The following is a 21,747-nucleotide window of genomic DNA, read 5'->3' as shown; positions in this document are numbered from 1 at the left end:
GATTACAATTACAAAATGTCTTCTGGTTTCAAATTCTCTGCAGTTAGCCAAGAACAATTATATTTGGCAGGGATTACTACCAGAAGGATGCAGACAGATTTGAAACCCCTTTCAATTGATTTGAAACTTCTTTATTTTAACGGAATGCTTTATTAAAGCAAGTCTCTGCGCATCTCCCTATTTGGAGTGCTTATGTATAGTGAGTCCTCGCCTCTCACTATATCAGAACTTCATATATCTTCAATTGTTATAATTATGAATTTATTGAGAGAATGCTTCACAGTAATGCTATTTCGTAAAAAAAAAAAGTCTGATACATAAACATTGTTTACACCAAGGTCACCTTATTACAGCAATAACTGTGATAAATCGCAAAATGCAGCACAATCATTTTCCAAATAACTGTTTTTGTATCACGCAAATCTAATAAGATTTGCAAATCTGCAAAAAGAAAACTGATTATGAATGAGTGATTTGGATTTAAATTATATTACTACGAAGATGTAAATTTAATAGTTGTAGAGGATAATATCAGTAAAATGTCTCAAGAAGTTTTCCCACGGCCTAAAGACGAACACATCAAGAGGCTGAATCCTACCAGTCGTTAGTGCAGTTGAGGTACTCTTTTGTTTGTAAAATAGGTTGAAAATTTGATGAATTGTGACCATTCCACGAATCTAATAACGAAATGGACTTTACATTAGACATTACATTACATTAGACAAAGCTCTTGAAACCATGATCTCACAAAACCTGCTGTAAATTTTTCCGAATTTGATGCTTTCACAAGGACATTTTCAGATTAAAAGAGATTGTTTTGGACTATAGGATAAAATGTTCCGTTCTATTCCTCCAAAATAATTAACAGTGTGTATATTCTAGCTATGAGTTATAGATTTATTGACTGTGCCAAACTTTCTGCTGTTTGTATCCCTGTAAACGCTACAGTGAGAGGTGTAGAGACTCACTTAAATCAAGCATCCCATTAAAATAAGTACAGAAGGGGGTTTCAAATTGGCCTACAACCTCCTCGCAGTAATTTCTGCCAACTATAATTGTTCTCGGCTAACTGGAAAGAATTTTAAACTAGAAGATATTTTGTAACTATAATCACTATATTGGATCCGCCATTTTGAATTTTGTAATTTTGACGTCAGATTCTCAATCAACTGTCCTAAAAAAAAAAACCTAGCAGTATATTTTCTTCTAAATTAAATGAATGTTTCGGTCTATGCTTAGAAACCACCCCTAGCATTCAAAGGATGATCTCTACCCTTAAATCTTTACCATTACCGAAAAAAATACGTGTCGATTATTATTATTATTTTTTTTTTTTTATGTTCTACAAGTGTGCAAAGTTTCATTCAAATCTGTGAGTGACACTTTCATAAATTTCCTTGTAAGTCCAATCTTGATGGCTAATATTTCGGAACCAAAAAACTTACAGAGGGTAAAATATGTCATATGCGTACCAGGCAGGCCAGGATAGACTCTATACCATTGTGCTAAGTTTGTTGAAGATCGGATGTATGAAATCTTTGAGTTTAACGTCCCACGATTATACCCTTTATGCTAAGGGAAACGATGATTACGGCAAGTCAAAAATGATGGAAGAATTGGTGGAATGAGAAAATGGAAGGAAACTGAAGCACCCCAAGAAAATCCATGGGCACGATATTGTCCACTACAAAGTTACTTCGCCGGGGATCAAACCAGGGACCCCACCACTAGAGGCAAGCGTTCTACTATTGAGCCACCGTACTCCCTTGGGGATCAAATGAGTTCACCTGGAAACGTTCGATATCTATTAAACCGTCCTTGTGATCAGTGAAGCCGAATTCTTTATAACTTTGTTGGAGTGACATTCAGGTTTTCACATATCATCTAACAAGACATCAATTATAATTTTAATATAAATACGTAGTCCCCCCCCCAAAAAAAATCAATGAGGCCCGAGACCCCTCAGCTGCCTTGCAACAGTGGTCATACTTGTGATGGGTGCTTTTTTTTAAAATAAAGATCAAAACAGCTTCAACGATTATATTCCTATTTCATAGACATATATGCTTAAATAATTAACAGCTCTACAATAAGGCCTGTTAATTTCCTCCCTACAACATTTCAAAAAGAGAAATTTACATGTATGCAGGTGTTTAACTCCAACGAGAATCCATATACGTAGGCTATATATCCCTGGAGAAATCAGAAACGCTGATTTGCTGATCTTCGGCTGAAATTCTCGGAATACTCACATAATTTTGTTCATATGTCACAAATCAGTAGCCTACTAATTTTATAATATGGCACGATTTAAATTTAAGAAATCAGAGCAAGAAATCTTAATAGTGTGGCCGGTAGTTTTTAATAATAAAAATGTTGGCTTTGTTTTCATACCGATTAATAATTGTTGGCTTTGTTTTCATACCGATTAATAATTATTGGCTTTGTTTTCATACCGATTAATAATTGTAATACTTAACCGGGGTTATACAATAATGACATTATTCTATAAAGCGTCTGAACTGTTTCGTAATTGAGCATTCTCCTGCCTTCTGTTTTCCGTATTGTTACACTACCCTCGAACTCTATGACAATTTTACATTAATTTGTTGTTATTCAATAAAACTTTTTACGACTACAGCAGATGAATATTATGCTATCAGTCACGGTGGAAAACTATTTCAAAAACAATAAAAGTATTATAACTGTAGAAGTGACTATTTTATTTTTAACTTTTCATCTTTTTCTAACTCTTGTGTATTCATTCAGTCTTTTTAAAGCTTCTCTCATAAATTTGCTTTTCTTAAATAAAGTATGAGTAAAGTAATGACAGTATAATCTTCATCATTTGGCATGTTTTAAGAACAACACATAATGTTGCCACCTACTGAGAATACTTAATTAGATAAAGATTATACTGAATATGTAGCGATGGAAAAATAAATCTAGTTAATATTGCTAACCATTGTGGTACAGAATTTGGCTAAAAGATGAAGGATATTTGAATATTAAGCCTGAAAGATATGATGATTAAAATAGTTGACTTGTGTGAGACAGTGACGACGCCAGAGGGGGGGCAAGGGGGCGAGCACCCCCTAGTAGCTACTTCTGCCCCCTGACTGCCCCCCCCAGACTCCTACAATTAAACATTCTACATGTAGTATTTTATATCAGTATCATAACCAATCTTATTGTCAAATTGTAGTCTACTTTCCATGCATTTACTGTGTGGCTGATTAGTCCTCAAGCTTTCTTCTTTGAGCGTCTGGGTAGGCACGCATATTTCTGTTTTCTAATTAGCCCCTTTTGAGGTAAATTTTAGTTCTACTTCTTTCTTATGATTTTCAATTATTGTGCCTAGCGAACAATAGTAGATTTGGTCGGCTTGGTTTCTTCTCATTGGATCAACTTCGATTGGAAACAAAAGAAAGGTAAAACTATTTACGTAACTTATTTGTATTTATGTTTGAAGTTTGAAGTTTTCAGTTTCATATTTTGTTTTATTTAAAGGTTCTATACTTCTTTTTTCTGAAACATTATTCTCGGCTTTCAATATTCAGAGGATGTGCTTATAACAGCTTAGTTTGCAGCTATGCCGAGTAAGAATGATGATCTAGAAATTGAAATCCTAGATTATGCAATGTCAGTTGTGTAGGGCAGGGGCTTTATGGACAGGTATATTCTCCTGAAGGAACATAATTCCTTTCTTTTCACTTTCCGCGGCGTTGAACTTTGAATTTTTCTTTCAGTTTTGTAAGTAATGTAGAGATTCTGGATTAAATATCTGACCGTTGCGGAGGTAGTCTATGAGTACCACTTCATACTTATCACAGAAGAATGTTGCAAACAGTTTCTCAACCTACTTCTGAGTCTTGGAGCGATGAAGAACGGAGTGCTATTACTCCATTGATTGTTGTTTCGATTCAGGATCATAAAGGTACAACCATATTTCATCTATGGTTACTATTCGTGAGCGAAATTGATCAGCATTACGGTCAAATTGGAAGAAGACTTCTCTTAATGCCGTCACTCTTATTCTCCGGACATTTTTTGGGAACCCATTATGCCGAGAATTTGAGCATACCCAAGCCATTCTGAATTATGCTACCAACGCGTTTGAGAGAAATGCCCAGAATCTCTAGCAAAAGTTTTGCTAAGGTAAAAATTGAGAAAGCGGGGTGCAGCCAGACCTCAGACTATAACTATATACTCAGACTAGTTTACTATACACTTTAAAAACTATATAAATAATAGCTTAAAATATTTTTGTCACTCAAAAACTAAGATGGCCTAGGCCGTCCGACCCAGGGTTATATCCACCACTGGCTGAAATGCTGCAAGAATAATGTCACAAAATTCCATCCATGATTTCGGGAAGAGTCATCGGTTTTAATCATCCTGGATGCAAAGCATAATTTGTTGAGAAATCGCCACGTTTATACTAAGCCACTTACTCCTTTACCACTGTATATAACGGAGGAGAGTCCCGTGGTGTTTCAATGATTTTCTAATTAATTTACTTCGGTGACTTTCCTTGGTGGAACAAAAATGTTATAACAGGATCTGGATGTTCGTTAAATTATCTGTTTGGGCACACATAATCACTTCAGAGGCCCGAGAAACAATAAGAATTTCATTATTAATATGAAAATTTGTATTTGTACATACAGAGATATGTTTTTCTAAACTACGGTTTCATTTTTCTCTCTAGTACCTACACTCCTTCTGGATTGGACTACATTTTCAGCAGCTCCTTACTTGAAATAAGTTTAATTTATAAAACATAGGTCTAATATGAAAACAGCAACGAAATACACAATGTAATGTAAAATAAGTCAAACATAATAAATATGTCCTTTTTGGTATGGCAAATAGCCGCCCCCCGAAAATGTATCTGCCCCTTCTTTGCCCCCCTAAGAACTTAAAGCTGGAGTCGTCACTGGTGTGAGATAATAAATTATCAAAAGAGAACTATAAAGAATTACTGCTCACCCAATGGTAAAAGTGCCACACTTTGATAAAAATTGTAATTGAGCATTTAATAATACGTAATTTGCGGACACGAAATGAAATTGAGGTATTATTAAACAATCCGCCCATGTGGTCATGAGTAAAATGATCTTAAAGTTAGAATGAACAGTAAATTTGCATATATTACAGATATTATTGATAACAGATTACCTTTTAAGGAGTTAGATTTACAAAAAATTCTCTATATACAGGGTGTTTCAAAATGAATATCGAAAATTTAAGGCGTTGTGGTATTTATTACATTTAACATACAATTATAAATAATGCATCAAATGAAAGAGCAACTCAAACAGTTTTGTACGCACGCATGCGCATGTACTATTTCCTATGCCTGTCGTTAGAAAGCGCTAGTAGCAAAGATGGCGACTGGTGGGCAGAAAGCTTTTCGTAGCAACTGCAAAGGATAAAAAGGCAGTAGTAAGTTACTACTTAAAATTCCCCTCACAGACGTCACTAGAATTCCTAGCTCACGATTAGCCTTCCGAATAGATTTGTTGGGGTTACGTTACAACGATACGTTGTATATACTTATATTTTTGGGGCAATGAATATTTCTTTATATGTACTAACCTTCTTTATATGTACTAACACAGGTTATTTCGAAGAAGTTAGTTAGAAATATATAATTGTCCAATATACAGAAAGATATTCAGATGTTATAAAATAATGAGTTTGTCAATATCTGGTTGGCAGGCAACCAGATAAATAATAAATAAATAATATATAAATAAATGGAATCAAATAGAAATGAAGTGTGTTATTGTTGATGGATCAAGTTTAATTATAAAAAAGAATCATATATTTTATCGTTGTAAATGGTACAAGGAATCCGGGAGTTGAGAAGGAGCGTTTTTTTAAAATTTAGTAAAAAAAAAAGACCAAAATTGAGTCAGACATTAATTATATTTTATGAATGACACAGATGGTGAAACGATGAATAGCCAAACAATAAATTCATCCAATATGTTGGAAATGTTGGGAATTTTGAAGGAAATGTCCCGACAACAAACAGAACAAATTGCTAAATTGAACCAGCAGTTAGAAAAGCAAGCCCAACATGTTGATAAGCGCCTAGAGCAGCAGATACAACAGATGGATAAGGTAATAAGCAAGATAGGGCAGAGACTCCCTGAATCTTTAGGCAATATAGAAACCGAGGAAAAAGTAAGCTATGAATCTACATTGGTAGAATTTGCGAAATCTTCACGGAAACACACTGCCGTGTTGATTGGAACAGATTATCCTAACTTTTCCCTTCAGGCGAGTACTATTGATTGTTTTATGGACGTAGCGTATAATGAAGATTCGGATAGGCAACAGTATGCGGCAAGTTACGATCATCGTCATCTTGAGAAAGCTATTGATTGCTTGAATTCACAATATATTCAACATGATATTAATCCTATGGTTCATCTAGCAGAAGATATGTTGATTCCAATATTCGTGAAACGCAGAAAGAAAACATGTGTTCCTCTTGGTCTTGTGTTGATTGGTCGAGTGAATTAAATCTGTTGAATTGCTCATTCAACGAAAGAACTAGAATGATGTTAGCAAACAATTCGATGATGCTTTCACAAAGCGTGATACAGTGCGTTGATTTCCATCATATAAGTGTGATGTTGCAAAGTTTCCAAAATCCATCAATGGTTCAATACAGTACTAGTTTGCATCAAACTAACCTTCAAAATCCAGTTCAAAGTATTCATGTGAGGTTGAAGTGTGATCCCAATGAGCAAGAAGATGTTAAATACGTGTGCACCGGTGATACAGCTGGACCTAACCCCAGAAGAAATAAAACCCGTGGAAGGACAAAGTACCGTGAACATTATGGAAATAAGAGATACAGATATGTTAGGAGACATGACATCTTGTCACCATTAAAACGAAGAAGAACTAAACCTAATTTTACCGGTAAAGTAACCAAGCCTAATCCTAGTGATAATGATTGTGTATCCGAACCTAATTTTGTCGGTAACAGAACGCAACTTAATTGTAGCAAAAATAATACGATTTATCAGAAACGTTTCGCAGATGGCAGAAACCATGGTAAGAATAAGAAACGTAGAACTATGGATGTAAATAACACGCAAAGGCTGTATTCCGATTTGTGACTTTCGATGCAACCCAAACAGGCTGTATTCCGATTTGTGACTTTCGATGCAACCCAAACAAATTCGATCAATGACATGTAATATAACTTAATGTAAAGAACACTTAACAGAATGGAAATATGTGAGTTGATTTAATGTATTTTTATTTTATGCTATTTAATCTTGAGCTCATATGCCTTGATGTTATGTGTATTACTTAATATTTGTGTTTCATACTATTTATGGTTTTTTAAAATTTTGTATTATCAATCTCGTTATTCGTGTTCCATTCATGCAACTTAGACTGGAATTCCGATGTTTGAAAAGACCGTACTCAATTGATTTTGCTTCAACTATCATTATGATTTCTCGATTTTACTTTATGTTATTTAATCTTGAGTTTCTCAAATGTTCCATACTATTTATGTGTTTTTCTTATGATTGCCAACATATAACATCAATTTCATTATTCATGTCATGATGTTAATAAGACGTTAATTAATATGCTATGTCCTGATTATTATCGATAATTCAATATCAGTTTATATTTTGTTTAATTATATGTTATATTTGATCATTTTAGCGTTCAAAGAACGACTATATGAATATCACATACATCTTTTTCAAAACCTTCTTCATGATGCCCAAGTAAATAATTATTAAATTGTAACAAAGCATGTAATGGCCCCGAAAAGGAATCAAACAAATTGTAAAAGCTTTTTAATGAATCCGAAAAAGGACTTAAATAACTTCTTAATCTAATTTCGAATGCGCCTCATCGTCGATGAAACGTATAAATATATGAAGATGATAATAAGGTTTAAAATAAATATGATAATGATACTGTTATAGAATTAAATACGATATATATATATATATATATATATATATATATATATATATATATATATATATATATATATATATAATTATATGAATTGTATTTTTTATATACGAGGTGCATTTGAAAACTCGAATGATCCATATGTATATAAACGGTCCAGAATTCTTTTCCTTTTTATGAAAGTTAATGAATAAAAAAAAGGAAATTCCGTTCGGGCGTCATTATATACAACGATACGTTGTATATACTTATATTTTTGGGGCAATGAGTATTTCTTTATATGTACTAACCTACTTTATATGTACTAACACAGGTTATTTCGAAGAAGAAGTTAGTTACAAATATATAATTGTCAAATATACAGAAAGATATTCAGATGTTATAAAATAATGAGTTTGTCAATATCTGGTTGGCAGGCAACCAGACAGATAATAAATAAATAATATATAAATAAATGGAATCAAATAGAAACGAAGTGTGTTATTGTTGATGGATCAAGTTTAATTATGAAAAAAGAACCAGTTGTTTATCGTTGCAACGTGTGAAAGACTCTCTCCCTTGTTCCACACATTCTTCAGTGACTTATTGTTTTCCCGTACTCTTACCTTTGCACAGACATCCAGTGTTTTCAAACAAATGAAACCATCTACGAATGTTATTATCACTTGGTGGATTGCAACTGAAATTAATTAGGAAAGCAAGTTGCGCTGTAACTACAGATGCAGTCTTTGCAAAATGTAAATCACAAAATGTTTTTGCTCACTAGTCATCATCTCTGATACTAGCGCTTTCTAACTGAAGAGAGAGGAAACAGTGCATGTACATACGTGCGTACAAAAGTGTTTGAGTTGCACTTTCATTTGATGTATTTATAATTGTACGTTAATACTGCAAGGAATTAGAACCCCGATATTCATTTCATAACACTCTGTATCTATCTTGTCTGCCTGTCCATTGAAAAAAAAAAGACTCTCGTCAACTTATTTAGATCACTATTTTTTCCTTACGATTTGATAATTATTTTTTTATAATTGTGATACGTATGTCCGTTCGGAAGACAGAAAAATATCAAGTCTTCTTGCTTGATACCATCAATTTTGGCTAAAATATAAAGGGTTTAAAAAGTTAGTAACCGAGTTAGTTGAATGGAGTTAATTTGTATAACGGAAGTAGTAGAAATGAACCATTTCCGGTTTTTTTACATTTAATCACTTATAGAGGAGAACTGTAATAGGAAGCGAAAAGTGATTTCCAGCAATCGATTAAGGGTCCGAAGAATACGTTTAATCTCTGTTCTGAATTCCCTACTAAAACCGGAAGTGAGAGAAACCCGTTGCAACTTCTGGTTTCAATACTGATCTATAGAGAGTAAACATACGAGACAGTCAGAAGCGTTTTTACTAAAATTGATTTAGAGTTGTACAATTAGCGACAAAATTTCTTTCCGTTTGGTAAAATTTATTTTGGGAATAACCGTCGTAGGGCTAGAACGTACAATGGTGGTACGGCTGGAAACTGTACTCAAGTTGTCCTTTCATTCTGAAGTTATTTACGAAATCAATTTCGTCAAAACGGAAAGAACTCTCGTCCCTGACTGTACATGAGACATTGATACTTGTTTTAAAATATTCTTTAACAAATATATACATACTATACCTTTATGGTTGAGCTTTCACTTGGTAAAACTAGATGTAAATAAGAAATAATTAGAAAAGCGCAATTAAAAAAAAACTAATGTCTGAAAAAGTTAACCTTACAGTGCAATTACACCGTAATTAAGAAAGGTAATTATATGCATATGTTCATACGCGTAAAATTATGCCTAATCTCTTTTTTAACGCTCCTCTAGCTTTAAACTGCATAATTACCATAAAGTTTATCCCACGCTTATGCCGGCTAGGATAAAGGAGACGGTGATGATGAGAAATGAATGAAGTGGTGGAACGAAGAAAGTGGGAGGAAACGGAAAACCCCAAGAAAACCCACGCACACGGTGTTTGTTCACCATAAAGTTCTCTTGGCGCGGGCTGGGATCGATCCAAGGACCGAGCCACCGCGGCCCCTAAAGTTATAATTTTTGTAAAATTTGTAGCCTACACAAGTTTATAATTACTTGGAGTGTCTCCGCAGCTTTTTCAGAAAATCAAACCAGATCATCGCTATCTCTTACTATTACGAAGAAAGTCAAAAAGGAAAGGGACTTTTGCAATTTTTCGCAATAAGGTTTGGTAACACTGCTAGTATAAAGCGCTTAATTAGTCCCGTCTCGAACACCATTTCCCTGCTAATCGTTGGAGTGTAGCCAGAGATTTCATCGCCCGGGGCGAAGTAGAATTCGACGCCCCTTACAGTCATCTTATCAAGCTTTTTTTTTTCACACATAAAAGAAGCAGCTTTTATTATTATGCTACGGAAAGATCACTGCAACAACCAAGAGCGATGATTATGTATGTATTCTTTTACAAGTAAGAGCTGCTTTCAATAATCTTATTTTGGAATTTTTGTTAAACTTAACAAAACTATTTTTGGTTTGTACTAATCCACTTGGAGAACAGTTATGGAAATTTCAACTATTTACAATATTGTACACTATCGATAAGAAATGAATTTTCAATACATTAGAAATTATATGTTTTTAAAATGTTCGAAATGGGTGAGAGCATTAGGTTCCAGTAATGACACTGCCACAGACACAAAAAAATAAATAAATAAAAATTAAAAATAAATAAAATAAAATAAAATAAAATAAAAGCAAAAAATAAAAATAAAATGTCTGTGCACCTGACCCCGGGAAGGAGTGTCATTTCAGATTTTGCTTGGGAGGTGAGGCAAGACCCCTCGGTATAAGTAAAATTTCGCGTATTTCACTGATTTACTACTACTTTATTGATAAGGGGGGCAATTGCCCCTCCATGGCCCTCCTAAATGACGCCTTTGACCCCCGGGGCATAGATTCGATGTATTTTGTTACACAGCAACCAAATTTCAAAACCCCAGGACAATTGACCATGTCAATTTTGTTTTATGGGCGAAAAACTTATGTGCTATCTTACGTGTATTCTCCCTATTCAAACTAATCGCTAAACCTTTTCACCCATTAAAAAAAAATCTGACACGGTCGATCGTCTGGGGATTTCGAAATTTGGATTCTGCTTAGGAAAAACATTTAATTCATACCTTTGGGTCCGATGCACAAAACTTTTATTTTCTTGTGTGTAGCTGTGTAATTATAAATTTGTAATTTTAATTTTGTAGATTAAAATTAGAAATTTGTAATTTTTGTAATTTTATTCTGTAATGTGACCACACAAATATTTTAATTTTTGACTCTTTTACGGCAAAAAAAAAAAAAAAAAATGTTTTGTGAAATATAACAGAAATGCAAAAGGAATCTTCTTTGCGAATTTCTCAATATTGATTGATGGAGCTAAAGTATATGTTTAATGTTTGTAATTAAAATCCAAAATATAGTTTGGCTAAAACATACGCTTGAAATAATAGTAATTACTTAATCTCTTACAGAATGAAAATTCGGAATTTAAAGTTACTTATTATTAATTAATATCTTAAAAATACACTAACACTCATACACAATATATGTGTATATGCTTTGTGTATATACATAGAGATAAAATGTTACAAAGCAAGAATTTTAGAAATGGTCCAAAAATGCATCAAAAAGATTGCATTCTTGGCTAAGAATTTTAGGAATGATTCTAAAATGCATCAAAAGATTGCGATCATGGCTAATAATCAGTTTTTGGATTAGGGGCTACAAAATGTTTGAACGCTCCCTAAATCTAGTCTTCGTATTTTTTTACGGAATAAGAACATCGTAATGAGTTAACTGATACTTTAGGTTTGGCTACTGTATATAGTTTTTTCAGATATAATGTACACAAGAAAATTTTTGACTGAAATACATTGGATCTTTTGATGCAACTAGATACATATGCACACACAAAAAATATATCTTGGCGATACAACTTGTTGATGGAGAAATGATTCCAAAGAATAAAAATATCACTGGTAGTGATCAGTCTTTGAAAACGATGAAATTCATTGGGTTAAGTTCTGACCCCTTAAGCCCCTATTCTACAACTGCTTCAAGTTCGAAAATGTTATTGTTTCCCTTATTTACCTTCATTTTTAACATTCCCGTGCAAACAGCAGCTTGTGTTGAAGCCTCTTAACTTCTCTCATTTTCATACCTTCATTCTCACCATCGTGATTAATCTGATTGGACAGAAAAGCTTGATTTAATTAAGGAAACTCATCGCTATCAAAACACAGAATACGTATTTCAGAATTTGAAAACGCTCCTGCGTACGTCATAAATCATTACTTGGCACCTTATATATTACATCGTCATTAGGAAATCATATATAATAACTTTCTTTAGGTAATAAGTAAAAAACTAGTTGTGACTCTTATTGCAACGTTTGGATTGCGAGCAGAACGAGTAAGAAATTTTTAACAAATTTATTTCTTTGCAAAGTATTGATTTAATAGGGCGCCAATACATTTTAGGGGCGACGCATCGTTTACTCATTTGCCATACTTTCTCTTCAACCTTGTTCGTTCGTCGCCCCCTTGCTGTCAGCGCCCGGGAAGATCGCCCCGCTCGCTCCTCCTCCACGTAGCTACGGCTCTGAGTTTAGCAGACCGTTAAACATGGCAGCTCCATTGTCGATCTGCACCAAGGAGGAAATGAGAGCAGTGATTCGCTTTTGCGGAAGGTCGCGCGAAGCAAGATCTACGAATGGATAGAGCGTTTCAAACAGGGAAGGATTTCTTTATGTGACGAGGAACGATCGGGCAGGTCATCGACGTCAACGGCTAAGGACAATTTGAAAGTCGTTGAGGGTGTGATATGGAAAACACCAATCACAGAGAACGAAATAGTCAATACTTTAGATATGAATCATGGTTTAGTGTATACTATCTTTCACGACAAGGAAGAAGATTTGCAACCGATGCAGAAGTCACTGATGCGGTGCAAAATTGGTTACAGGTGCAATCAAAGAACTGTTTTTCCTAATGGAATCTAAAAAGGTGTGGAACATTGGGAAAAGTGCGTTGAAGTGCAGGGAGATTATGTAGAAAAATATTGTATGTTTCAATTTTCTAACATTAGAATAAATGTACCTTTTCTTAGAAGTCCCTTTACTTCTTGATTTTTCCTCGTACTTATTACTATACAGGAAGCGAGTTTGGAATCAGAAGTGGTAGTAGATTTCTACCATTTCCGGTTGTGATATAGGAATTAACTTGGAGATGGAACCTATTTTTTTCTGTGCTGAATCCATACCACAAAACTGATTCCTGGTGTTTATTAACGATCTGTCACCATGGCAATCAATGTTGAACTCGAACATGATTGATCTGCAGTGCTTTCAGTTTGAGAAAAGGGGTAAAAGTCTTGAATAACTTATTCCTGGGACGCTTAATCAAAAAAACTAATTTTTGTAAGATCTTAACATTAATGCACTACGGATTTTAGTAGTGAGATAGCGGTAGAGACACCTATTCTAGCCACTTTCGATTTTAGTAGTGAGATAATAGTAGAGATAATACTTATTCCTGGGACTTTCGATTTTAGTAATGAGACAACGGTGGAGATAATACCTATTCTCTGGACTTTCGAATTTAGTAGGAGATAACGGCGGAGATAAGAGCTATACTTGGAACTTTCTATTTTAGTAGTGAGATAAAGGTGGAAATAGCAACCCTACTTTGAATTTCCAATCTTAATAGTGAGATAACTATGAGATAATACTTATTTTTGGAACTTTTGATTTTAGTAGTAAAATAACGGTGGAGATAATTCCAATTCCTGGGAACTTCGATTTTAATAGTGAGATAATTGTAAAGATAATACCTAATCTTTGGAATTTTGACTTTAGTAGTGATACAGCGTGAACATAATCCTATTCTTGGGACTTTAGATTATAGAAATGAGATAACGGTGGAGATAATACCTATTCTTGGGACTTCGGATTTTAATAGTGAGATAACGGTGTATACAATACTTACTCTTGGGAGTCACTTAGATCCACCAATTTTTTCATACAAATAGATCGTAACCAGATCCAATCCCGTACGATGCCGTTTTTCCGATTCTTGACTTGGGGACGGATCCAAATTTAAAGTACGTACAAATATAGTCAATCATGTTGTCTGTGACATAGATAACCCAAACGTTTTACACGTGTTGCAGCTTGCATAGCTTTAAGATTTTTGACATTTTGTGCATTAACCTTATTCTTCTCGTGCAAAGAATGAGAATAGTCAGCTGGGCGAAAATCGATAGAGGCAAGTGTTCGTCGTTATATATTTCACATGTTTCTTTACTTTCAAAGATTTTACATAAATAATTCTTTCCGTGCGAGGAACAGTCTCTAAAATAGACCTGCAAATATTTAAGAAAATTTCTAGCTGAACCTGCGCTATTTACACAGCGCACAGTTCTCATATAAGCGTGAATCTCTTTCCCACTTCTCACTATATCTGTGAACGTCCCTTTACGAACACAAGTAAAGGACAGGAAGATTCTCAAAGGGAGTGAATTCGCATAAACAAACATATAAATGTAATGTTTTAATATATAGAATGTTGGGATGAGTTTGTGGCAAACTTGGATAAGTAATAGATGATACCAAAAGCAAATAGGTTTTCTTATAATTCCATATCCGAGTACGCCTCATTGTGGGTCTACAAGCCTTCGAAGTTGCAAACTGAAAATAGGTTTTGTCATTCAGATTAAAGCAAAGTGTCTGAAATGTCCACCAACCCGCTATACATAGCTCCTCCACTGGTTGCCTTTTACAAGGGTATTAACCTACTTGCAACTTTAAACTAATAGGATCAAAACGACGCCTAAAATGTGAAATAGAAAAATAAAGCCAAGTATTTTTTTTTTTGAAAATTTCAATGAGAACTGGCAAATCTACCCAAAATTTGGAATGGACCAGGGGATAACGGCACAATTCTAGCACTTGTTTTCGAGATCTCATTGTCGAAAGGATTGGCCACAAATATATAAACTTTTCTAGCATTTTAGTATATAGATTTTTAATGTTAAAGTGCGCATATTTTTGGGTCCTTCTGAATATTGAGAACTGACGATAGACTGATAAGAATCAGTAAAATGGAAGTTCATAAAAATCTTCGTAGTTTAGTATCCCTTCTCAGCGGGAAGACCATATGAGACAGACCTACAGTTTAAGGTCTCCGAATGCATTAAATCCTTTCCTACTGGGATTCAAACCAAAGACCACATGCTCTAAACGGATGAAAGCGTTAGACACTAGACCAGTGGTGATAAAAAATTTTCATAGTTATAGTAACAGTTATAAAAAATGTGCATTGACAATTGAAAACAAAATTGCTGTTAGTGTGGTTAGTGGGGAAGAAGTTCTTCCATGTTTATTTGTACTCCTGATTCTGTTTTCAAGAGTCAACAGAGTTAATTTACTGTTAGGCATCTAGTAAAAAGCGTTTTGTTGACTTTAAAAGTAAGGCAGAACAATTTCTCGTCTGCTTCCAGCTACTGTACTAATGAAGCTAAATATGACATTTAAACTCAAGCCACTTACGTATGAGCATATTTCGTACGAAGTTTTGTTTACTTTCCTCAAAACACGTTTTTGTAGAGAGAGAGAGAATTGTTCGTGCAAACATGATCACAACTACAAGCTGAAAATTCGTAACATGCTGCTCAACAATTTTGTTAATTATAAATCCACATTGCAAACTTTTATTTCACGAAATATTACCAATCGCTACGAATTATATTATTTTTTAAATATAACATTTTTCGTATTAAACAGCTTTACCTTTTTATCAACTTAAATTTCATTAAACTATTCGCTGAGGAAAACAATTCATTTTATTTATGAAGTAATACAAAACTAATACAGAATCAATTATTTTTTTAAAAAAATAAAATGTATTGTCTCACTCATCGAGTAGTTTAATCAAATTTACGTCTTTTAAATATATTTTTGGTTGTCTCTATAAAATTAAATAACACATGAAGTTAGACAAGTAATTAAAGATTAATCTTTAATGTCGAAAGCCAAGGCTACAAAGAAAGGACTCAGATCCTATCAGATGTATGTTTGCTACTAATACTTGGTTGGTTTTACTTCAATATCATGTTTTACAACGCTTTTGTAAGGTTATTTTTTTCTGTTCGTTTGTTAGTTAGTCATGCTTATATTAGAGCACTTTTCTATTCATTTGTTAGTCATGCATTTATTATGTTACTTTTCTATTTGTTTGTTAACTAGAGTGATGCTTATATTAGGTTACTGTCAGTGGCAGATCTAGAAGGTAAAAAGTGGGGGGACTGCCAGACCCAAGACTGTGATAAGTATATTATGAGTTTACTATAGAGTTTCAAAAATATATAAATAATAACCTAAGTTATTTTCGTCATTCTGAAAACTGTAAGGGCTTAGACCCCCCGACCCCAGGCTAGATCCGCTACTGGTTACTGTTCTATTCATTTGTTAGAGTCATATTTTTATGATGTTATTGTTCTGTTCATTTGTTATAGTCATGCTTTTATTAGATTACTTTTCTGTTCGTTTGTTATCCAGAATAGAACTTTTCTTACTTTTATTAGATTACTGTTCTGTTCTGTTTGTTAGTTACAGCCATGCTTTCATTAGGTTATTTTCCTTTTCGTTTATTAGTTAGTCATACTTATATTAAGTTACTGTTCGGTTCGTTTGTTATTTACAATCATGGTCATACTAGGTTACTTTTCTATTCCTTTGTTTGCAAGTCAAAGTTTGCAACTTAAATTTCACGCCCTTCCACACTAATTCAAACTATCAAATGGTGTACAGATATATTAACCCGATTAATATACCGTAGTACTGTATATTTACACAATTTTCGTTTTAGTATATCAACTCATTACAAATTAGATTGTTTATTTCGTATACAATATCAGTTAATTAAGCATTACTTGAACATGTGGGAGAGTGGTTCGAAATCTTTATGTGATGCATTCAACGAAAACGTTAGGAACTGTTGTCTTGAGTAAAGAATTAATTGCATATATTGAATAAAGATTAAAGGTAAATATTATTCGAAAAAAAGATTGAAACATGTTTTTTTTTTTACAAAATGAACTGAAAATAATATATTTCTCTTGTTAAGATAATACGTTTTTAAATACAGGCCTCTCTTTTCCTATAACAATTTCTATCTTATGTCACGATCCCTTTCCATCACCCAACAATAGTCTGCCAACATTGTAATATACCACCTACTTTGGTATCTGCTGTTCTTTACAAAAATACCTTTGTGAAATTTTTCCTGATCCTCACTGATCTCATCAAAATCAGTGGGGGAAAGTCAAGATGAGAGTGAAGAAAGTATATCTTGAGGTTTATGTTACATCAAAATGCACGAAAATAAGTCAACGTATCTTCTTGTTTTACATAGTCATAGTGTTATGCATCTCCCATAGAGTGTTTCTGGTTCCCGAGAAAGTTACCGACATTTTCAAACTTAGCTATGCATTTTTATCATATTATGTCATTGAATTTTAAAATCTTCATTTTACTATTAACGTCTGAATATGTGGCCCACTAAAAAGATATTTGTACACTTTAGCAGCACTCAGCGATGCGAAGTCTTACCTATACAGTAAATACACTGCCCATTCTTATCCAGAACCTTCTCCAAACTGCTTCATAAGTCTGAATTTCAAGTGGAGTGGTGGAATAGTGCGATCAATTAGTGGAGTGTGCATTACGCTTTTCTTATCTGCAGACAACTCACAGACAACTCTCACATTCCAGTGCTTATCTCTAACCCTACTATTTCATTTACATATGAAATGGACAATTGGTGTATCATGTGTGCATTCTCATTAAAAGGCTTTCAAGTCCCTGCAAACAGACCAACTGTGTTCTCGTATTTTAATTTTGAAATAATTACTTTCAAGGCATTGTGCATTTCTTTCCATGCAACAGAGTATGGTATGGGAAAAGATACAAGTTGGTTTCCATTATGTACCACAACTCTTTTTGGCAGGATTTTGAAGCATCTATAAAGAGTATCCAATCGGATGCATTATAAGTAGCACTCAATGCGTCTATAACAGCTGGAATGTTGTTGTTAATAACTAATCCGTCTTTTTCAGAGAAATACGGAACAAATTCTCTCTATGTCTATAGCATGAGTAATATGTCCTACTGTCTAAAATATTTTTCGAACGTAGTCTAGAACCAAGAACTTCTGCACTCTCCTTCGATAGATTATATCTTGAACTATTCATAAAGTTCTGATTGTGTTAAGCGGAACAATGCAATGATAGTTGTCATCTTCTTCGCATGGAACATCTACATCATTACTACTAGATGGCAATAAAACAGCCAAAAGCTGGATGAGGATCAGTAGATTGTCACCACGAGGAAGGACTGAATTGCCGAGGCCATATTTTCGGATACAGTATCTCCTTGTTCTTTGTATTGTATCCTTTAACATTTATTGTACAGGTTGATTTCGAAGCTTCCTACATAGGTCTTCTGAATTATAGATGCTTCTTATTACCGATGCTAAGTACGCTGTCTCTCCGAAACTTGTAATAGTTTCAGTTTGAGCACAGTTTAACTCTCACACAGCAAAATATCGGAATCATTAAAACACTCAGGCGATGTCATTTTCTAACAATTGAGTTACTGCACGTTAACCAGAATAATGTGTGTGTGTAAATGAGTACACACTTGCGGCTAGCACCGTTTTAGATGGATACATCCTCTCCTAAAGTATAGTGGAGGTATGCTGGATTTAGGAGATTAGGAGATAATCTGAGATACGTTCTTTATTAATGCTATATCAGAATGGTTATCAAGGTCTTTAAGAACCACTATATTTTTCTAAGAAAGTGTGTAACCCTCTCGAAACATGCTAGCCACGAGGTGCTAATCACTTAGAAAAAAACTAATGTTATAAGGTACTCACTTTGTTAGCGCTGTGTCTTTCCTTTAAAAGCTCTGAAAGGATGCTAGATGCGAAAGGCTAGTCACTAAGAAAACGAGGTATTATAATATTATTTTGGAGTTATATCTTCGTGCTTGACATATCGTATATATTTTGTCTGTCGTTCCGTTTCAAGGTTTTCGCTCTTTCTTCGGGTAAGTGCTCATATTCAAAGATACACAGCATATAAATGTGGATGGTCTAAAAGGTGTATATTTGTTAATTATTTATTTATTGTAAGACAAACAGTGATGTTTAGGGAAAGAATAAAAACATATGATCGGGAACAGTTATAATATGATAAGAATTCAAGAATGTCACATTGAGATTAATAATGTGTATTTATTGTTCAACAGGGTGAGGTACAGTGAATGCGGAGGTACAGTAAAGTAAGTGGTAGTTGCAGTCATTAGAGAAATAGATGGAGATGAAATTGCAATGCTCTGAACGCCACATCAGAGGGAGCTGACGATTGAAGTTATCTTCCTGTTCCTGGGACGATTAAGGAACTTATGGAGACAGAGGAGGCCCATGTTAATTAGTAGTTACGGTGCATATGATGAATATATGAAAGTTCATGTGGTGAATTAATGTGGAATATTTCGGGATCCAATATTGCACCATCTAGTTGCAAATTACATAGAGTCATGAAGTGCTGTAGGGAAGTATCGACATAAGTTGGTGGTGCGTCGTTACTTCGGTCACATCGTAGGATATCTAATAACATGGGATGGTCTGCCCGAAACGTATCGAATACGAAGCTGTTCGATATATGCAATAAAGGCAGAAAATCAATGACCTAATAAGGTAATCGTATCAGATGCACTAAGTTGATGCGATGTGTTAAGCATTGAACATGGCACTCTAAAACAACTATAATTTCTGACGAAAAGTTTACCAGTGCGAATGTCCAAGTAACATGATAAATCGGACCGGTATAACTTATATAGATTAACATGTTTAGAATGTTACTATGTAATTTTATAAAATAGACACACACGTAACCAAAGTCAATGCGCTATTAGAACAATACGTCAGCGTAAGGTAGAATAAGTATTTACATTATTTTTATTCCTCACAGTTGCAAAATGGAAGATTTGTAATGAAAACAAGCATGTATTTTAGAATTTTTTTTATGATAAAAAGGCCTTGTGTCCATCTTAAACACAAACTAAATACAACTTTCTTATAAGGCTGTCTATAAGTTGGATTTATGATTTCAGTTGGAATAGTAGTCTGAAGAAGGAAGTGATATATTTCCGAAACTGTAACATTTCTAATTAATTTATAATAAAGATTATAGACAGCCTTGTAAGAAACTTGTATTTAGTTCGTGTAGAAAATTTTTATATAGCACCATCCACTGGCAACATTTGAGAAAGCATTTTATTCTATTAAATTACAGAAATTAATTTATTACAGTTTTCTGTACGTGACGAAAACAAACCGTTTTCACTTTTGGAATAAGCTCCTCAAAGTTATTAAGAAACAGTGATTAGGCTACTTGCAAGAGAATCGAATCTATGGTGACCAGTGAAACGATTTAAGTGTGTTTTCTTACCTTCACAATATCATGCATGAGACTACATCTGAACATTGAATCCAATTTGATATCTTCATTCTCCAGAATATCCTGAAGGCTCCCTCGCGAGCAATATTCCGTGAGAACGCATACGTTGGGAGGCTCCGTACATGCCCCGATGAACCGTACAAGATGATCGTGGTGGATATCTTTCATCTGAAACCAAAGAAAAACTTAATTACATACTAATACATTTACATATTTTTTCTTATTTTTAACACATACAATATATGAGTATTAAGCTAGTGGTAATATGTGCAGACGCAATCAAACGAATATATTAAACTAATCGTACTACTTCCAGTAAAATCGAGCTATTAGATTAAATGGTAGTGCTGTACACAGCAGAGCCTAGCGAATATACTAAACCAATGATGGTACATACGGAATCGAGCGAATAAACTAAACTATTAGTGCTATATACGATAAAATCCAGCGAATACATCAAAAATTAAATGTAATCTTTCAGTTTTACGGCCCATGGTTAGGCTAAAGGAGATGGTTTCTTGACGATGAGGGACGAATGGAATAAATAAAGAGGAGGAATCGAGAGAACCTCGAGAAAACTTACGAACATGGTGTTTGTCTACCACAAAGTTCACCTGGCGCGACCTGGGATCGAACCAGGAACCCTACAAACCAGAGGTGAACGCTCTACTACTGAGGCAACTATTTCATTAAACTAGCAGAGCAATGTCCGTGTAATGTGGGCTCCTGTATCCATGGCATGGCGCGTCCTCAGGTTGCGGATCAAGGAGAAGGCCTCTAGATATAGAGGTTAGCTGCGAATATACTGAATAAGCAGCCGCGGACAGACGACAAGAAATGGTCCTCCAGCTTGGGGGTTTGTGTGGGTAAGGCTAACAACCTCATCCTGTAAAAAAAAGACACTTGTTCAGAAACATTCACAGAAGCCTCGGACCAGGACTGAAAACTTGGCACGACCTCAGTAAAAGAAAATGGACATGAGATTTGGAACATTGAATATTAGAAAACTTTATAGGGCCTACGCGTTAAAATCAGTAACGAATGAGTTAGAAAAATACAGGATGGACCTAGTAGGAGTTCAGGAAGTTAGTTGGGAAGGAAATGGAACTGTGAATTCCGGAAATGTTACGTTCTTTTACGAGGAAGGAAATAAAAATCACCAATTAGGAACAGGGTTTCTCGTTCACAAACGAATAACTTCAGCAATT

At 34.3% G+C, this 21,747-nt stretch overlaps 1 protein-coding gene across 3 annotated transcripts in view; it reads right to left on the bottom strand.

Annotated features, from left to right (window-relative positions):
• The window catches only part of LOC145668129 (atrial natriuretic peptide receptor 1), a 2,711,550-nt gene that overhangs the window by 792,024 nt on the left and 1,897,779 nt on the right, over positions 1 to 21,747 (bottom strand). For all 3 annotated transcript variants that reach the window (XM_081735691.1, XM_081735693.1, XM_081735692.1), the window contains one exon: positions 20,531 to 20,707. In XM_081735691.1, the coding sequence (XP_081591817.1) occupies positions 20,531 to 20,707 (177 nt within the window). The remainder of the gene's footprint in view (positions 1 to 20,530; positions 20,708 to 21,747) is intronic.

This window comes from Thermobia domestica, chromosome 13, assembly GCF_964235325.1.
Source record: "Thermobia domestica chromosome 13, izTheDome1.hap1.1, whole genome shotgun sequence".
NCBI classification, from domain to species: Eukaryota; Metazoa; Arthropoda; class Insecta; order Zygentoma; family Lepismatidae; genus Thermobia; species Thermobia domestica.
Note: the sequence above shows the minus strand (reverse complement) of the source record. Positions and strands in the feature narration are given on the sequence as shown.